At 43.2% G+C, this 18817-nt stretch overlaps 1 protein-coding gene and 1 pseudogene across 1 annotated transcript; one reads left to right on the top strand and one right to left on the bottom strand.

Annotated features, from left to right (window-relative positions):
* Positions 1-2792: 2792 nt before the first annotated feature.
* On the top strand, positions 2793-5174 carry LOC129356084 (E3 ubiquitin-protein ligase TRIM21-like). Its single transcript, XM_055025696.1, has 2 exons — positions 2793-2891; positions 3420-5174. Exon 2 carries the CDS (start codon positions 3429-3431, stop codon positions 5067-5069), a length of 1641 nt encoding a protein of 546 aa, XP_054881671.1. The 5' UTR covers positions 2793-2891; positions 3420-3428; the 3' UTR covers positions 5070-5174.
* Positions 5175-15931: 10757 nt separating this feature from the next.
* Positions 15932-18226, bottom strand: LOC129356069 (nuclear factor 7, brain-like; annotated as a pseudogene).
* Positions 18227-18817: the final 591 nt, after the last annotated feature.

Here is an 18817-nt window from a genome sequence, read left to right on the forward strand (position 1 = left end):
TGAGCATCTGCATTCAGCTTTTGTCATGGCTCTGGATGCATAAGCTACTGATTTCCATTGGTCATTCTCAGCTTGAAGAAGAACTGCTCCAAGTCCATCTTTTGAGGCATCTGTCGACAGTTTTAATTTTTTAGTAGGGTCGTAGAAGGTAAGCACTGGTTCTGAAGTCAGATATTTTTTCAGTTCCTTCCACTCTTGTTCATGAACTTCTGTCCACTGGAATTGACTGTCATTGTACAAGAGTCTGCGAATGTTAGTCATCCTTGCACTCAAATTGGGAATGAATTTTCCTATAAAATTAATCATGCCCATGATGCGCAGAACACCCGTTTTGTCAGCAGGCGGTGGCATCTTTAAAATGGCTTGTGTTTTATCTTCATCTGGTTGAACACCTCGTCCAGATAGTTTGTCTCAAAGAAACATAATTTCTTTGACACAAAACTCACATTTATTTTTATTGAGCTTCAGTCCATTTTTCCGTATGCGCTCCATGACGCGTCTCAATCTGTCATTGTGTTCTTGAACAGTTGATCCCCAAATGATGATGTCATCAATGTAGACTCTTACTCCATTCAAGCCTTCTATGATCCTCTCCATTGCTCTATGAAATATTTCTGGTGCAGATTTTATTCCAAAAGGAAGTCTTAGAAAACAGTATCTTCCAAAAGGTGTGTTAAAAGTACAATACTTGGTACTGCTTTCATCCAACTTTACTTGCCAGAATCCTTGTGATGCATCCAACTTGGTGAAATAACTTGCTTCGGACATTTCACTGATTATTTCCTCTCGAGTGGGTATTTGATAATGTTCTCTTCTGATGTTCTCATTTAGATCTTTTGGATCCATGCATATTCTTAATTCTCCATTTTTCTTCTTTGTAATCACAATGGAATTAACCCAATCTGTGGGCTCTTCCACTTTCTGAATAACTCCCAACCTGATCATTCGATCCAACTCATTTTTCAACCTCTCTCGCAGTGGCGCTGGAATGCGACGTGCAGCATGAACAACAGGCTGCGCGCCCTCTCTTAACTGAATCTTATATGTGCAGGGTACAGAACCTAATCCTTGAAAGACATCCTCATAATCCTGAAGCATTGCATCAATCGGGTTATTAGATTCATTAAATTCAGTGTTTATGTGGTAGACTCTTTTCACCAGTCCAAGTTCTTCACAAGATTTATCACCTAAAAGTGATTCTCGATCCTCTTTTACAACAGAGAAGAACACAAGATGTTTGTTGTTCCTTTAACTGTTACATTCAGCTGACATGTTCCAATGCATTCAATTGATTGTCCATTATAGTCTCTTAGACCTGACTTGACTTCTTTTATGTGAGGTTTTACTTGCATTTCTTTTATATCAGATATGCTTATGAGATTCGCCTTCGCACCTGTGTCCAATCTGAACTTAATTGTGGTTCCGTTTACTAACAAAGGAATTGTCCATTTATCATCTCTGTCAACACATTGCACTTTTTCTGACTCATTTTCACAATTCACAACACCGACAAAGAATGTGTCACTTAGGTCAGTTTCATCTACTAAGTTTACACAATTCCTCTTCTTTTCTTCTTTCCTCTTCTTAAAGCATTGCTTTGCAAAATGATTCTGTCCACGGCAATTTAAACACTGCTTACCATAAGCAGGACACTGTCTCACTTTATGCCTTGATCCACAGCGCTTACAGTTGATAATGGCTTCCTCTTGCAGCTGCCTGGTTTGTGCATGTCGTTTCTTGTGGCAGGACACCGCTCCCACTGCTGCTGCTCCATCACTGAACTGTGAAGTAGTTCCTGTTGAAAGTTCAGAAAATGTCCTCACTTGCTGCAGAGACAGTTCGCTTGCCCGACACATCTTTACAGCTGTTTCCAGGGTCAGCTCCAGTTCTCTCAGCAGTCTCTCTCTGAGCTTCCCGTCACGTACACCAAAGACGATCTGATCTCTGATCATCGAGTCCTTCAGCAGGCCAAAATTTCATGACTGCGCTTTTACTTTCAGATCGGTCAGAAAGTTATCGAAGGGTTCATGCTGAGTCTGCATCCGGGAACGAAACACGTATCTCTCGTAGCATTCATTCTTCTTCGGTGAACAGTTAGCATCAAATTTACTCAGCACAACGTCCAACTTTTCTTTGTCTTCAGGTTCATCAAACACAAATGTGTTGTAGACTTCCAAAGCCTGCGCTCCCGCTATGGTCAGCAACATCGCTACCTTTCTTGGCTCCGGCTTCGTCTCCAAACCCATTGCGGCGACACACAGTTGAAAGCGTTGTTTGAAAGCACGCCAGTTTTCATCCACGTTTCCCGTCAGCTTTAAGCTCTCCGGTGGTTTCAGCTCCATGGTCGGATTTTCAATTCACTCCTTCAGTTTACTCCTGACACCATGTTCTGTTCGTGTTTGATGAGAACCAGACGTTGTGCTTCTTCTTAGATGCTTTTATTAAAGTCGCTCTGGTTCGTTTGCTCATACAAGTTGCACACAGGTGTCTCACTAATGACTGACTACTTCTGTTGTCCTATTCTTGACATTTGTGCAATCACCTATGTTCGCGACTGCCATCTAGTGGACATAAACAATTCAATCAATCATCACACCATAAAAACAGCTCATATTGGTGACTCCGCCGAACGCAAGGTAAAAAGCTCCAAGAACTACAACAGGAATCAAACTCTGTTCATTTCTTTATAACTTACAAAAAAAAAGCCAAAGATCAATAAGCTCCACCTTTACAGTGACTCACATTAAGGTGGAGCAACAGAGTCATGAGACCAAAACGTCACTCTGCAGAAATAAAAGTAAAAGTTGGTCAAAGCCTGAGCTGCTGTGGACAAAAACGTTTCTCCTACAAACTGAGTTCAGGATTTTCTTCTCATCAACAGATTGATTCTGGTGAGTTCAGCAGGAAACTGATTTACTGGTTTTCTACCAACACAGTAAATTATTAAAGACTTTTATTGTGATATCAGAAGGGAAGCAGATGATGGTTCATAGTTTTTCTATCGTTTGTTCTTCCTGTCTGGTTTTCTAAATGATTCTGATGTTTTCATTCATGAACAGTTTCTGTTGTGTTCAGTTTATTCTAGTTGAGTCTTTTCAATCAGTTCAGTTGGATCACCAACCTGCTTCACCAGTTGTTCCAGTTCCCGGTTTTGTTTCCTGCTCTGCTAGATTCTCTGTTGTTTTGCTGAGTTCATGTTTTGTTCCCTCCTCTTCCCAACCTGTTTAAGTTTATGATTAACTGAGAAAATAAATCATCCTAATGCCAGCCTGTCTGTGATTGGCTCTCTGAGACCCATCATGACAGTAGCAGCCAATCAAAACACATGATTGTGATAAAAGGCCCAACATGAATCTAAAACACTAAATTCTGCCCCTTAATCAACTTGTTTAACTGAAGTTTCCCTGATCTGTCCTCAGAGTTCAGAAATGTCTTCTGGCAGCAACCTGCAGTCTAAAGATCAGTTTCTCTGCTCCATCTGTCTGGATGTGTTCACTGATCCAGTCAGCACACCATGTGGACACAACTTCTGCAAGACCTGCATCACTCAGCACTGGGATACAAATGGTCCCTACAAGTGTCCTCTGTGCAACGAGTGTTTCGCCTCCAGGCCTCAGCTGAGAGTCAACACTTTAGTCAAAGAGATGGTTGATCAGTTCAGAGGTGAAGCTCAGCAGGGAGCCAGCAGCAGCTCAGAGCAACAAGCTGCCAAACCAGGAGAAGTTCCCTGTGACGTCTGCACTGGACCCAAACTGAAGGCCCTGAAGTCCTGCATGGTGTGTCTGCTCTCCTACTGCCAGACTCACCTGGAGCCTCACCTGACCGCTCCACGTCTCAAGAAACATCAGCTGATGGAGCCGGTGGAGAACCTGGAGGACAGGATGTGTCTGCAGCACGATAAACCTCTGGAGCTGTTCTGCAGGACCGACCAGACATGCGTCTGCTCACTCTGTGTTTTAGACCACAAGAACCACAAGTTTGTTCCTCTGAGAGAAGAATCTGAAGGAAAGAAGGCAGAGCTGAGGAAGACGGAGGCTGAAGTTCAGGAGATGATCCAGGAGAGACGACTGAAGATCCAGGAGATCAGAGAGTCGGTGAAGATCAGTAGAGATGCTGCATACAGAGAGAAAGCTGGAGGTGTTCAGGTCTTCATGGCTCTGATGGAGTCTGCTGAGAGACGCCTGAAGGAGCTCCTCAAGGAGATCCAAGACAAACAGGAAGCTGCAGAGAAACAGGCTGAAGGCTTCATCACAGACCTGGAACAGGAGATCTCTGAGCTGAAGAAGAGGAGCTCTGAGGTGAAGCAGCTCTCACAGGATGAAGATCACCTCCACCTCCTGCAGAGATTCTCCTCCCTGAAAGATGCTCCACCCACCAGGACCTGGACAGAGGTCAGAGTTCATCCACCATCATATAAGGGGACAGTGGGGAGAGCTGTGGCTCAGCTGCAGGAGGAGATGAAGATGATGATGGAGAAGTTGATGGAGGCTGAGATGAAGAGGATCCAGCAGTTTGCTGTTGATGTGACTCTGGATCCTGATTCGGCTCATCGTGAACTCTTCCTGTCTGATGATGGAAAACAGGTGAAACATGGAGATAAAAGGAAGAAACTTCCAGACAATCCAGAGAGATTCTCTTACTGTGTTTCTGTTTTAGGACAGCAGAGTTTCTCTTCAGGCAGATTTTACTTTGAGGTTCAGGTTAAAGGAAAGACTGAATGGGATTTAGGAGTGGCCAGAGAATCCATCAACAGGAAGGGAAACATCAGACTGAAACCTCAGAACGGTTTCTGGACTATTTTGTTGAGAAATGGAAATGAGTACAAAGCTGCTGCTGACTCTCCAGTCCATCTCCGTCTCCATCCTGGTCCTCAGAAGGTGGGGGTGTTTGTGGATTATGAGGAGGGTCTGGTCTCCTTCTATGATGCAGATGCTGCAGCTCTGATCTACTCCTTTACTGGCTGCTGCTTCACTCAGAAACTATACCCATACTTCAGTCCTTGTTTTAATGATGGAGGTAAAAACTCTGCTCCTCTGATCATCTGTCCTGTTAATCAGGCTGATCGTTGATCTGATGATGATGACGAAGATGATTTTAAGATATTGGAAACATCCTCAGCAGTAAATCTGATATTTTCTGCTTCTGATTGTTATAAAGTCAAATCTAATAGTTTATTTCATTGATCTACTGATTGTGTCATCTTGTTTCATTTTTCATCTTTTATTGATGATCAGTTTTAAACCTGCATTCAATGTTTCAACCTGTTCATCAAATTAAAACTGATTTCTAATGATAACATTTAAAGCATTTTAAATTTTGCTTCATGGTGATTTTATGTGAACTTTTCATCAGAAGTGTAAATGTACCATGTGATTGATGAATAAAAATATAATTGTGAAATTGATTGTTTTCTATTCATTTCTGATTTATATTCATCTTTAAACCTGCATGACTGGAACTGTATCGATCGTAACTCTTCTTCTCTTCATTGTTTCACCACAGCATCAATTCAGTCCAGTTTATTTATATCCCATATTTCAGGGCCAGGTGGATCAAAATGCTTTAGATAATTAAAAACACAAAAATGCAAATTGATTAAACAAATTGATTGGAATATTACATTTTTGTCACTCATCAAAATGTTGATTAATGTTTAATGTTGGACTTGTGGAAGGTACTATTAAAACACTCAGTATTATTCAACTTCAATTTATGTACAGTATGTTATGCAGTCATTAATATACATTAAAATGTTGGTTAGAGTTATTGAGTTTTGGTCTACATATCAAGGAACTCTGTGTTTCGACTGTTTTGCAGTTTTCTGGAAGTTTGTTTCAGATTTCTGGTGCGTAGAATCTGAATGCTCCTCCATGTTTGGTTCTGGTTCTGAATGAACCAAACTGAAGGCCCTGAAGTCCTGCATGGTGTGTCTGCCCTCCTACTGCCAGACTCACCTGGAGCCTCACCTGACCGCTCCACGTCTCAAGAAACATCAGCTGATGGAGCCGGTGGAGAACCTGGAGGACAGGATGTGTCTGCAGCACGATAAACCTCTGTTATCTGAAGCTTCAGATTTGCTCCCAGCCCCGTTAAACCTGCAGCAGGACGTTGCGTTCGGGTCAGCGCGGCGATCTGAGCTCTGACCTGTCTGCCGTCCTGCATGCGGTCTGCTGGGTTTGAGGCCGTGTGGGCCGGAGCGGCCAGCCTGCAGTCGGCCCAGATGGCTCATTAAGGCCGCGGTGCAGAGCCGCTGGCCGCCTGAAAACACACACACACACACACACACACACACATACACACACATACACACACACACACACACACACACACACACACACACACACACACACACACACACACACACACCTGTGTTCTGCCAGTTCAGAGGAGAAAACTGACACTGGGCCAGAGAAACTGGAGGCTGTCAGAGGAAATAAAAATCCTCCATCTCTGCCTCGCAGACAGATTGCAGCTTCTATCCTGAAAGAGCCGAGAGGAGGAAGAGGAGGACGCAAACTTCACTGTGTGGGACTTCCAGGAAGCTGAAAACACCGTGGGAAAGACGGAGAGGCGACAGAAGAGTCAAGAGTCATGAAATAATTAGCTGCTCCTGTTACCTGCATGTCAGAGCAGGTAGAGAAGCTGTCAGTCACTGCAGCTGCAGAGGGAAACTCAGCGTGATAATGATCCTGCAGCCGGCCGGACCAGACCGGACCGGACCGGGTGTCGGGATGCATCACAGAGAGGAGACCTCTGATCCTCTGAGGTCAGACAGATGCAGCGCAAATGGTGCTTAAAGTGATAGAGCAACACAAACAGCTGCAGGACTGAAAAGAGAGAAAACGGTCCCTGGAATCTGAAAAGTGTGGCATGAATCTATGCATCTACTGAGCCTGTGCAACGACATCACCTGATCAGGCTGCGGCGCCATGATGGACATCGTGGCATCGAACAGAACCGACTGTGTAACAGATTGAACTGAACCCAGTTCAGTCTGTTAGTTTTGGGGAAACTTGTTCAAAGTTCTTTGCGTTTAGCTGGTTTGCTGCCATGATTCAAACACACCTGAGTGTCTCTGCACACAGGTGTAAACCCAGCTGGCGTCTTGGTGCTCATGTTGCGTTTAAGGCGGCTCGGAAAAAGCAGGTTGTGACGTCTTAACGTATTAAACAGTTTTAACTGCTGAAAAAAAGTGACAGAAGACCCAGATATGGGAAATGCTGAAGCCTCTATAGCATCAAATCAACACGGGAATAACAGGAAGTTGGACACTTTAAGGTGAAACCAACAAACAGCTTCCAGTCCAGGGAGGGCACGGCTGAGTCTGTGGGCGGGCAATGCCCCCCAATGCCCTCAATGCCCCCTAATGCCCCTCAATACCACTCAATACCCCCCAAAGCCCCTCAATGCCCCCAATACCCCCCAATACCTCCCAATACCCCCCAATGCCCCAATACCCCCCAATGCCCCAATACCCTCAATACCCCTCAATGCCACCAGGCCTGCACTGCAGCAGAAAGGCTCAGTTTTCACCATAAAGCCCAGTAATGGTGGCTGTGGAGTACAAAAGGCTCTCGTTTCGGATCCAGTCTGATTTACAGCTAGAAGTGAACTGCGGATCGAGACCGGCTGAAGAATGGGCCTCGGCCCGGTTGTTCGATCGTTTGACTGGATTCTCATTTCCACTGACAGGAGAAACCGACTCTGAGTTCAGGTGAAGCTTTAAGACCTAAAACCAGTTAACTGGTAAACATGGTGGTGGAAGTGTCAGAAAGTGTCGCAGCTTCCAGATCAACATCCTCATTATTTCAGACCAAGTCCTGCAGCCGAGGCCGAGATGAACCCTGACAGTTTAAAGTCTCATTCTGGAGTCAGAGCTTTTCTGTAATATCCCATCTGATGATCATTTTAATTACATTCCTCCATTTCCTGCTTCTTAAACCTGAACCTCACTGTTTAGGCTGTTTTCCCCTCTGGTAAACTAAACAACAACATTTCAGCCTTTTAGTGAGTTTTACTAATATTTCCATGTCTGTTTAGCTTTTTTCGAAAGCGCGGTGGAAGCTGAAATGGAAGGCCGCTAATGGTTTCCCTCAGAGGCATAAATCTGTGCCGTGTTTTGTTGCGTGCAGCGGGACGCACACACCGCCTGGCTGTAAACACACAGACACACCGTCTGCTCATTTACATGTTTCTCCTGCAGTGTTTCTACCTCTGCATTCATGAGCTCACATCACACTCTCTTTATGTGTTTATTTAATAAAGATATGCCTGTTCAATCATGAAAACACGGCTCCGCTGCGGTTCGTAAGCCAGTAATTTACATGGTAATTTGATGGGAGTTGTTCTGGGCTGATATGTGGAGGCTGGGAGGCCGAGCGGACACATTCACCGCTGAAAGGGAATATTTCTTTACCATAATGAGGATATTTATCCGGGGCTTTGACTTTGTGTTTGTTGCTGCTGGTTACTGCGCTGCGGCCGGGCGATTCGCTGCCAGCAATCAGCTCCAGAGTGTCAGGGTAAAAAGAAAGTGCACCTTCTTTCAGGGTGCATCCCCAGCAGCTCTGTTTAGTCCACTTTAACCGAACTCTGTGTTTACTGGTTCTAAGTCCGGTTCTATTGGGACGTCTGGATGTGTAATCGGCCAAAAGGTGAGTCCATCTGAAAACCTCTTGTTGGTTAAAGTGAACTCTGGTGTAGTTCGCTTAGTATCTGAAGCGAACTGGAGGCTGCTCCAACAGCAGGAAGAGGACTACAGAGCAGGGCATTCTGGGTAAATACAACCAAAACAAGCAGTCATTTCTCCTGATAGCACTAGAAATGATTTCTGGTCCTAAAATAATCCTAAAGTTACAAAATGTTGTTCCATCTCCAGCTGCTGAGGTTCTTCCTCTCTGCTGAGTCGAACCAACCTGTTCCCCTCCTGGCCTGTGGGGGCGCTGCACCAACAACCTCTGCAGGAAACGACACAAAATCCACTGAAGACACTGAGGAAAATGGTCTTCTTCACCAAACCTAAACAAAAATGGAGTGGAGTCAGAGTTAATCTCTGCTTTGATGTCAAAGGTCAAAAGGAAATCAGTCAATTCAAAACGCCGCCATCTTCTTTTCACAGGCAGGAGGCATTCTTCCACTTTCTCTCTTTTTAGCTGTTCTGTCATAAAGTTTAATCTTTAGTCTTTGTTTTGACAGTAAAATATTACAGAGTGAAGCTCCGCGATATAACAGCCTGCTTCGTTCTTTTCATCACTGAATCTAGTTGGAGAACCAAATATTGGCCTAAGATTACAGAGCTAACACATTTTTAAAACCTGTTCAGAGAAACGCCGTGTCTGTGTGACTGAAGCTGCTCTGCTGCTCTGTCTGCAAGCAGCAGCGAGGATTTAAAATCCAGGAATGTTTCTGTGGAGCATCTGCATGTCGGCCATCGGCCTTCAATTACGTGGCTTTATTAAAACGCTCCTCTTGAGGCCAAACGGCGGCGGCAGATTCATTACGTCATTAGATAACGAGGCTGACCCCAGGTGATCTCTCACCTTTCCCAGATTAACTCCAGGTCTAGTTTGTGAACTGCACGGCCAAACGCCCAGCAGTTCATATTTCCTCTCAGCCAGCAGAGTTTTAGGTCATCAGAAAGCAATCCAGACCTCAGTCCATCTCAGCGAGACACGAATTCGTCCTCCAGGTGCTTTGATATGATCCGGCCGGATGCTGATGCTGCTGCTTGGGCACAGTGATGGAATGAGAGGAGACAGGGAGAAGATTAGTTTGTCCGGCGCTGCCAGAGTGATGGATGCAAAGGAAACCTGGAAGAACTCGTAGACAAACACCAAACCTTTGGCGCGATGCATCTGGATGTAACGGTAATAAAACACAGAAACATGATGAAATCCAGACGAAACCGTAAAGACATCAGGAAGCTTGACTGAACATCATCACTTTTACCCTCTTCATGTCGTTTTGTCTGGTTTTAAATGAATTTCTGTGTTCTGAGTCGACCAGCGTCTCCTTCCAGTCTGCACTGGGATCCATTTGTGCAGCAGCACATCAACAAACGTGATGATGACTTTCCCTTTCTCTGCGAAACCCACTTCCAGCATGAAAAAATACAACAAAAGTCCAACAATAAGTCAAAATTAAAAGTTTTAAGGCAATAATCAGGAGACATAAAGTCATAACTATGAAATTCAAAGTCAAAATCATAAAATTCTCCAAGGAGGCTTTGACTTTGAATCTCAAAAGTCAAAATTATGACTTCTAGCCTCATAATTACGACTTTCACAGTTAAGATGGTGACTCTGAATCTGGTTATTATGACCTTAAATCTCATAATTAAGACTGAAAGTCAAAAGTTAAAAGTCAAAATTATGACTCTGCAGCTCCTAACTATGAGTTTGAAAGATATTTTTTATTTTTACTCTCGTAAAAAACCAGAAGTATGGAAGTAAAGCTTTAATTTTTTTTCATGGCACAGATGGGCTTCCATACACTGGATGACAGAAGCACATCCTGTCACTCAGTAATGATGCAGATGAAAACATGGAGCAGCAGATATAACAGCTCTCCTAATGATATTTCCAAATGGGTTAAACACACACACCAACACACACACACACACACACACACACACACACACACACACACACACACACACACACACACACACACACACACACACACACACACACACACACACACACACACACACACACACACACTTCCTCTCCGTTCAGGCTGAGTGTGATTGTACGTTAATAATCCGTCATTTGGGCTAATGTGCCAGCGTTCCCCATTATCGTCTCAGGCGTGTTTGTTGTTCAGCATCATCATGTATAATTAAAGTCAACACTTGTCAAAATGCTAATTTGCTGCATCCACAGTGGCGTTGATGGTGTAAAACACAAACTGGCTCTTTCTGTGTGTGAGGAGGGGATTACTCTGGGAAGTTTCCTGCAGAGGCAGAAACAAGCTGGAAACATTTGTCATGAGACACATAAAGGTTTGGATATAATCCTGTGTGCAGGATCAGGAAATTGCTTCATATTTTACGTGACACAATCAAGTATTTATGAACTTTCTGAAACGTCAAAGTTTTTTTATTTGGAGTTTTTTCCACTTAGTTTCAGTCGAGAATCTGACAGTTTGTAGAGGAATATTTCTAATTGTAAAGTTAATTATCTGGAGAGGCTCAGTGAAGCATTTTTCCAGCTGTTATCAAAACTGTGATGCAGGTTTGAGCTCCGCCACTAGGGGGCGCGGTTGTCTTGTGAGCTTTGTTTGTTCTAGATGTAAAATGGTTTTCATAGAAGTCATGTTTTAAAACAATATATGTTACAGTAGGATTGAATGTGGTCACACCCCTTACCAGTTGGTGGCAGTAATGCTTCCTTCAGTGATGTATGAAGAAGAAGAAGAAGAAATTTGTTTGGAGGCAGTTTATTGGTTTCTGGGACAGTGAGCATCAGTGATTGATGAGCTGCAGTGTATTTTATGCTTCAGATCATTTGTGTATTTTATTAATCTGGACATTTTCTTTTTGCTCATTTTGGCCTAAAGATGCTATAGCTAAGCTAAGCTAAGCTAAACTAAGCTAAGCTAAACTTAACTCTAAAATGGTGATTTTTATCATACTGAGTTTCTTTCTTTTATTTTATCAATTAAAATGTAACATTAGAGAGCAGTGAGATTAATGTCTATTTCATGTTTTACCAAATGTGGCTTCGGCTCTAAATAACGGCTTTGGGCCTAGTAGTAAGGCTTGAAGGACAAGTATGTGACTGATCTCGTCTGCTAATGTGAAAATGGGTGTTTACATTGGATTATAATTAGTTTTCTTTATTTGGTTTTGTGGAATTGCACACACCTTTTGCCCAAACTTGCTGATTAAAAGCCAGAAACTCGTCGTCTGGTTGTGACAGTCTGTGATCAGCAGCGATAACCGAACCCCAGTCTGATAAACCTACACCACAGCAGCCCAGATTTCTGTTGGGATTCCTGGTATTTCAGGTGACGGAGCAACTCAGAGTAGAATCATCTGCAGTCGAAGCAAAATGACACAAAGTTTTTAATGTTTTAACCAAGTCTGAAAAATGTCGATGGAGTGACAGATGGATGGAGAAGTTTGTTCTTTCATTGTCAGAAGAATAATATTTCTTCTGCCTCCATAGAGCTTGTCGCTTCTTTGTAACAGATTCACATGATTCAGAGCGCTGGGCTGCATTAACATGGAAATAAATAAATGGAGTAAACACCTCAGCAGCTCAGACTGAGTCACCCGCCTCCAGGCGGCCCAGTAACGAGATGTGTCATCCATCTAACTTTCAGCAGACATGGCCTTTTTAAAAATGTAAAACGCTGTTTTCTGATTCAAGCATCTCCCTCCGGCCAATCAGCAACCTGACGTAAAGATCAGAACAAGAACGGATGCGGCGCTGTCACATGTTTGCATAAAAAAGTTTGACCTTTAATGGAAATGCATGATGATGGAGCGTTATGACGCCATGTTTATCTGATGCTAAGTAAGGCAGAGGTTGGATGTTGCCTCAGGAACAAAACTTTTCTGCTTGAATCCAGAAAGGCTTCTAATTTTACTCACTCAGAGCGACTTAATGCCCCTGAGATGTAGCAACACTGGAGAAACGAAGAAACATTACATGCTTTGAGAGTTCTGTAACTTTGCAGGTTTCCGACCACAAAGAGCTAAAGAGGTTTGTTCTGTCTCGTAATAAGCAGATAAATCAGCCAGAAACCGTTTGGTCTTGCAGGATTGTGATGAGTTCTTAAGATGGACAAATTAGATTTAATTTTAAGAGGAAAATGAGTTTAACGTGTGAAAATCCAACTTTGGAAGCAGAACTCTCTTTGTTCATCCGTTGCTCTTCAACAAGACTCCGGCTCCTCTTCCTCTGTCTGCTGGTCCGCCTCTCACCAGAAGCCTGGATCCACAGTTACACACAGCTTCATGTTTTCTGCATCTACTGACTGGATTTCTGACTGAAGGAAAAAGTCTGGATTTTGGTTTTATTTGGTCTTCTGGAGGAGCTGAAGAGCAGCCGATGTGCAGATGCAACATGCTAGCCGCGCAGACACAGTGCTACTGCTAACTGCTGCTGACAGCTGCTAACAGCTGTTAGAAGCTGCTAACTGCTGCTAACAGCTGCTAACTGCTAACTGCTGCTAACAGCTACTAACTGCTGCTAACAGCTGCTAACTGCTAACTGCTGCTAACAGCTGCTAACTGCTGCTAACAGCTGCTAACAGCTGCTAACTGCTGCTAACAGCTGCTAACTGCTGCTAACAGCTACTAACTGCTGCTAACAGCTGCTAACTGCTGCTAACAGCTGCTAACAGCTGCCATTGTTTCCAGGATCAGAGCAGAATATTCTGACTGGTTCTCAGAACTTCTCCAAGGTTCATTAAAATTACTAAAAGTCTCATAAAGTTATGTCTGGGCGGAGATGAAAGAGCTTTGGGTAACTAATTAAAGTCCTGCTTCATTGTCCATTTCAGGGGGTTTTGCACCGTTTGAGCCTGTTGGTATTTATAGACAGTAACTGACACTGAACTGTTTATTGTTAATCAAATGTTGCTCTGACTTTGTAATAGTTATCTAAATTATTAGTTTTGTTAATGATTGCCTTTAGCAATTAGTTATAGGTCGATTCATAGCCAAGTCAGATCTTTGCTGCAGTACAGAAGTCATGTGTAAATAATTAACTGCAAAGTGGAATCTGGACTCGTCTGGACCCTGAACGCCACGGTGGTTCTGATCCGGACCCTCAACGCCACAGTGGTTCTGATCTGGACCCTGAACGCCACAGTGGTTCTGATCTGGATCCTGAACGCCACAGTGGTTCTGATCTGGATCCTGAACGCCACAGTGGTTCTGATCTGGACCCTGAACGCCACGGTGGTTCTGATCTGGACCCTGAACGCCACGGTGGTTCTGATCTGGACCCTGAACGCCACAGTGGTTCTGATCTGGATCCTGAACGCCACGGTGGTTCTGATCCGGACCCTGAATGCCACAGTGGTTCTGATCTTCCAGCAGAAAGTTGCAGGATTTTCAGAGTTGTGTTTAAATCCTGGACATGTTGTGAGATGATCGTGTTAATATTCTCCTGATAAATAAATCAAAGTGAACTTGGTGTCAGATAATGGATTTCCTTTTTCTACTAATGGATACTACTCTAGTATCCATTAGTAGAAATAACCTAAAATCAAGAAATTTTAATCTATAAAGTTGTGTTTGAGTCTTGCAGCAATGTGATTAAAATAAATGTAACTTCTCTACCAGCTGGTATTATATTCATCGGCTGTATTTCTGCTGCTGGTTCCAGGCTGGATAAACTGGGATCCCAGACTGGTCCACCTCTACAAAATGAAACATTTGGTTCATCAGAAGTACAAATTCTTTACCGGATCTGTGAACCTGGTTATTTTCAGCTGAGGTTCTGGTGGTTTGGACGTGTTTGGGCCACGACTTCTGCTAAAGTCCAGTCCAAATATTTCTTTTTACCGTTCTAATTTAGAGCTGAGCTCGGTTTCCCTCGGCGGCCATAATGACGCTGCTGGTGCTCTGTGAACCTGCAGGACTGGGACCAGTTAAACTAAATGACAAACAGTTAATGATCAGAGCTGACCGAGCTGCAGCTGCCCGATGCAACAGGATGCAGCAAAAACCTGGAGAAATAAAAACCTGAGCCGTCACTGAACAGGTGAAACCGGAGAGCTGCAGGTCTCATCCTGCTGATCCAAGAACGGATGGATGTGCATAAAATAATTAGCATCATTGTGCTTACTACAGAAAATTAATGATATATTTGATTAATGGCTTAAAAACTTCCAGTTTATGTTGATTTAATGTTGCCTTTAGGTTGGATCATCTCTCAGTTTGTTTTTTCTGTTAGCTTCAAATTTCACTTTTTGTTTTATTGCATTTCTCCTTGTTTAAATCATTAAGACGTAATCTTAAGTGCACAAAGACACACAAGACATTTCTAGCTCTAATTATATGTTATCAAAATAAAAGCCACACTGATGAAGTTTACACCCAGAAATCCTTTATTTACAAAGTACATAAACTCTTTAGACGCACAGCAGACAATCAAACATTTCATTTGAGGAAATCAAACTTTTCAGCAGAAAGTTGCTAAGACTTGTTAAATGTTGCCATGACAACCCACTTCAATTAAAATCCACCTTTTGCAGTAATTTAGGGTCCATCAGCTGCACCTGGTTACAAACTGCAGGCTGCTGCTCTCCTGAAGAGGCCTGGGCCCTTTTGCAGCTCCGGCACTAAATCATTCGAGTTGTGAAATAAATGAAAGTTTGTTTTTCATCCATGTGTTTAGCAGCCGACTGCGCAGCTTCCTGTCAGTGAGTTCCTTGTGTTCAGTAATTAGTCAAATCTTTTAGTGATCCAACCAATTTAAAGTAATTTCACAAACTCTGCTTTTGCTGCAAGTTATAATGCTAAATCTGTTAGCTTAGCGCTACAGCAGTTGCCCAATCACAGCTTTGAAAACCAACGCTTGTCCGGTCACATGATTCAGTTTTATGTAAAGAAATGTAAGCAAATAATTGCAGTTTAACTTTTATTGTTGACAGTTTTTCTGTTTGTTTTTAAGTTGTTTTGTTTTTGACCTCTCTAAAGGTCATAGTTAGTTATTTTTTTGGATTATTTATATCTGATGTTAATTAAAGATTCTTCAGTTATTGTAGACAGTGATGGTTGTGGGTAGAAAGAGTTCCTGTAGCAGTCTGCGTTGCAGTGAATATGAAGAAGCCTCTGACTGAAGTTTCAGTTTTTCTTCGACAGCCTCATGAAGACTGTGACGTTTGTCCAAAAATGTTCTAGATTTCAGAGTGAAATCTTTTTTGTGCGATTTTCTCCATTTAAAGCGAAAAAAAAACATGAACAATTTTAAACAATTTATACAAAACGTTTGTGCAGTGACTTAAAGTCGTTAAAAAAAGTGTTGATGGCTGTTGATCATGAAAGTGAGATGGAAACTGCTGGCTAGATAAGGAGCACGTTTTGCTCTCGTCTTACTTTTTGTTTTTCAACAGGACAGTTTGTCTAATAGCGCCCTCTGGTGGTCAGAGACGAGAAGACAGTTTATTTTAGAAGATGTGCCAGTTCATTCTGAATCAGACCGAGCTCCAAGTGAATTTTATCAACATTAAAATTAAATTATTCATGTTCATAAGTTAGCACTAAATGTCAAATGAAATTCACAGATCCAGCGTGAACTGATGTTTATTGACCTCTGATGACCTCTAGCAATTTAAAAAAATATATATCTTTACAATGATAGCGACACAAACAAAACATTTTGCTGCACAAACAGTCGAGTTGATTGACTCCCATTTTGTCTGATTTGAAGAAGGTGGGGGAAACTTCACCCAGGTGAAGAATCTGCAAGTTAAACATTAATCAGCATTTTGATGAGGAACAAAAATGTAAAATTCCAATAACTTTTTGTTTTTTAATTATCTAAAGTACTTTGAATCAACTTATTGCTGAAATATGGAGCAACAAGGAGATTCTGCAGGACTTCACCTGCAGAGTCAGTCAGATTCATCTTCATCATCTTCATCAGATCAACGATCAGCCTGATTAACAGGACAGATGATCAGAGGAGCAGAGTTTTTACCTCCATCATTAAAACAGGGACTGAAGTATGGGTATAGTTTCTGAGTGAAGCAGCAGCCAGTAAAGGAGTAGATCAGAGCTGCAGCATCTGCATCATAGAAGGAGACCAGACCCTCCTCATAATCCACAAACACCCCACCTTCTGAGGACCAGGATGGAGACGGAGACGGACTGGAGAGTCAGCTTTAGCTTCATACTCATTTCCATTTCTCAACCAAATCCAGAAACCGTTCTGAGGACTCAGTGTGATTTTTCCCTTCCTGTTGATGGATTCTCTGGCCACTCCTAAAGTCCATTTAGTCTTTCCTTTAACCTGAACCTCAAAGTAAAATCTGCCTGAAGAGAAACTCTGCTGTCCTAAAACATAACACAGGGATCAAATCTCTCTGGATTGTCTGGAAGTTTCTTCCATTCTTCTCCATCTTTCACCTGTTTTCCATCATCAGACAGGATGAGTTTAGGATGAGCCGAATCAGGATCCAGAGTCACATCAACAGCAAACTGCTGGATCCTCTTCATCAGCCTCCATCAACTTCTCCATCATCATCTTCATCTCCTCCTGCAGCTGAGCCACAGCTCTCACCACTGTCCCCTCATATGATGGTGGATGAACTCTGACCTTTGTCCTGATGGGTGGAGCATCTTTCAGGGAGGAGAATCTCTGCAGGAGGTGGAGGTGATCTTCATCCTGTGAGAGCTGCTTCACCTCAGAGCTCCTCTTCTCCAGCTCAGAGATCTCCTGTTCCAGGTCTGTGATGAAGCCTTCAGCCTGTTTCTCTGCAGCTTCCTGTTTCTTGGATCTCCTTGAGGAGCTCCTTCAGGCGTCTTCAGCAGACTCCATCAGAGCCGTGAAGACCTGAACACCTCCAGCTTTCTCTCTGTCTGCAGCATCTCTACTGATCTTCACCGACTCTCTGATCTCCTGGATCTTCAGTCGTCTCTCCTGGATCATCTCCTGAACTTCAGCCTCCGTCTTCCTCAGCTCTGCCTTCTTTCCTTCAGATTCTTCTCTCAGAGGAACAAACTCGTGGTTCTTGTGGTCTGAAACACAGAGTGAGCAGACGCATGTCTGGTCGGTCCTGCAGAACAGCTCCAGAGGTTTATCGTGCTGCAGACACATCCTGTCCTCCAGGTTCTCCACCGGCTCCATCAGCTGATGTTTCTTGAGACGTGGAGCGGTCAGGTGAGGCTCCAGGTGAGTCTGGCAGTAGGAGAGCAGACACACCATGCAGGACTTCAGGGCCTTCAGTTTGGTCCAGTGCAGACGTCACAGGGAACTTCTCCTGGTTTGGCAGCTTGTTGCTCTGAGCTGCTGCTGGCCCTGCTGAGCTTCACTCTGAAAGATCAACCATCTCTTTGACTAAAGTGTTGACTCTCAGCTGAGGCCTGGAGGCGAAACACTCATTGCACAGAGGACACTTGTAGGGACCATCTGTATCCCAGAGCTGAGTGATGCAGGTTTTGCAGAAAGTGTCCACATGGTGTGCTGACTGGATCAGTGAACACATCCAGACAGATGGAGCAGAGAAACTGATCTTTAGACTGCAGGTTGCTGCCAGAAGACATTTTCTGAACTCTGAGGACAGATCAGGGAAACTTCAGTTCAACAAGTTGATTAAGGGGCAGAATTTAGTGTTTTAGATTCATGTTGGGACTTTTATCACAATCATGATTAAACTTTATCTGAAGGTTTGTGCATAAAACTGACATGATGCTGTCAGGAACAGGAAGGAGTTTTCATGAAGGTTTGATTGTTGTCATGAAGTGTCATTCATTAAATGACTTTTATTCAGACAACACTTTTAATGCAAGTTTTTATGTAACTTTGCATTAAAATATAATAACATTTATCAATTATGACTTAACGAAGTCAGCAGATCCACCAGCTGTTTGCTAATTGCTGGCTAGTCTGAAGGAGCTGAGTGGGGAGGGCTAACGCTGCTCTGAGCTTGGAAAGTTTTATCACAGCTTCCTGCTGTCCTTTTAGAGTTTGATTTTCTATTTTGTTAGTCGGCTCAGTTCAGATTGTTTCTAGTTTTAGTGAAGCCGGTGTAACAAGTTTGTCCTCCGTTTGTCTTTGGGTCCCTTCCTGGCATTTCATGTCGCTGTTGATCTAAAATATCTGAGACCTGATCCTGCTTGGTGTGATCTCCAGGC

The sequence above is a fragment of the Poeciliopsis prolifica genome, unplaced genomic scaffold (assembly GCF_027474105.1).
Source record: "Poeciliopsis prolifica strain line A6 unplaced genomic scaffold, Auburn_PproV2 SCAFFOLD155, whole genome shotgun sequence".
NCBI classification, from domain to species: Eukaryota; Metazoa; Chordata; class Actinopteri; order Cyprinodontiformes; family Poeciliidae; genus Poeciliopsis; species Poeciliopsis prolifica.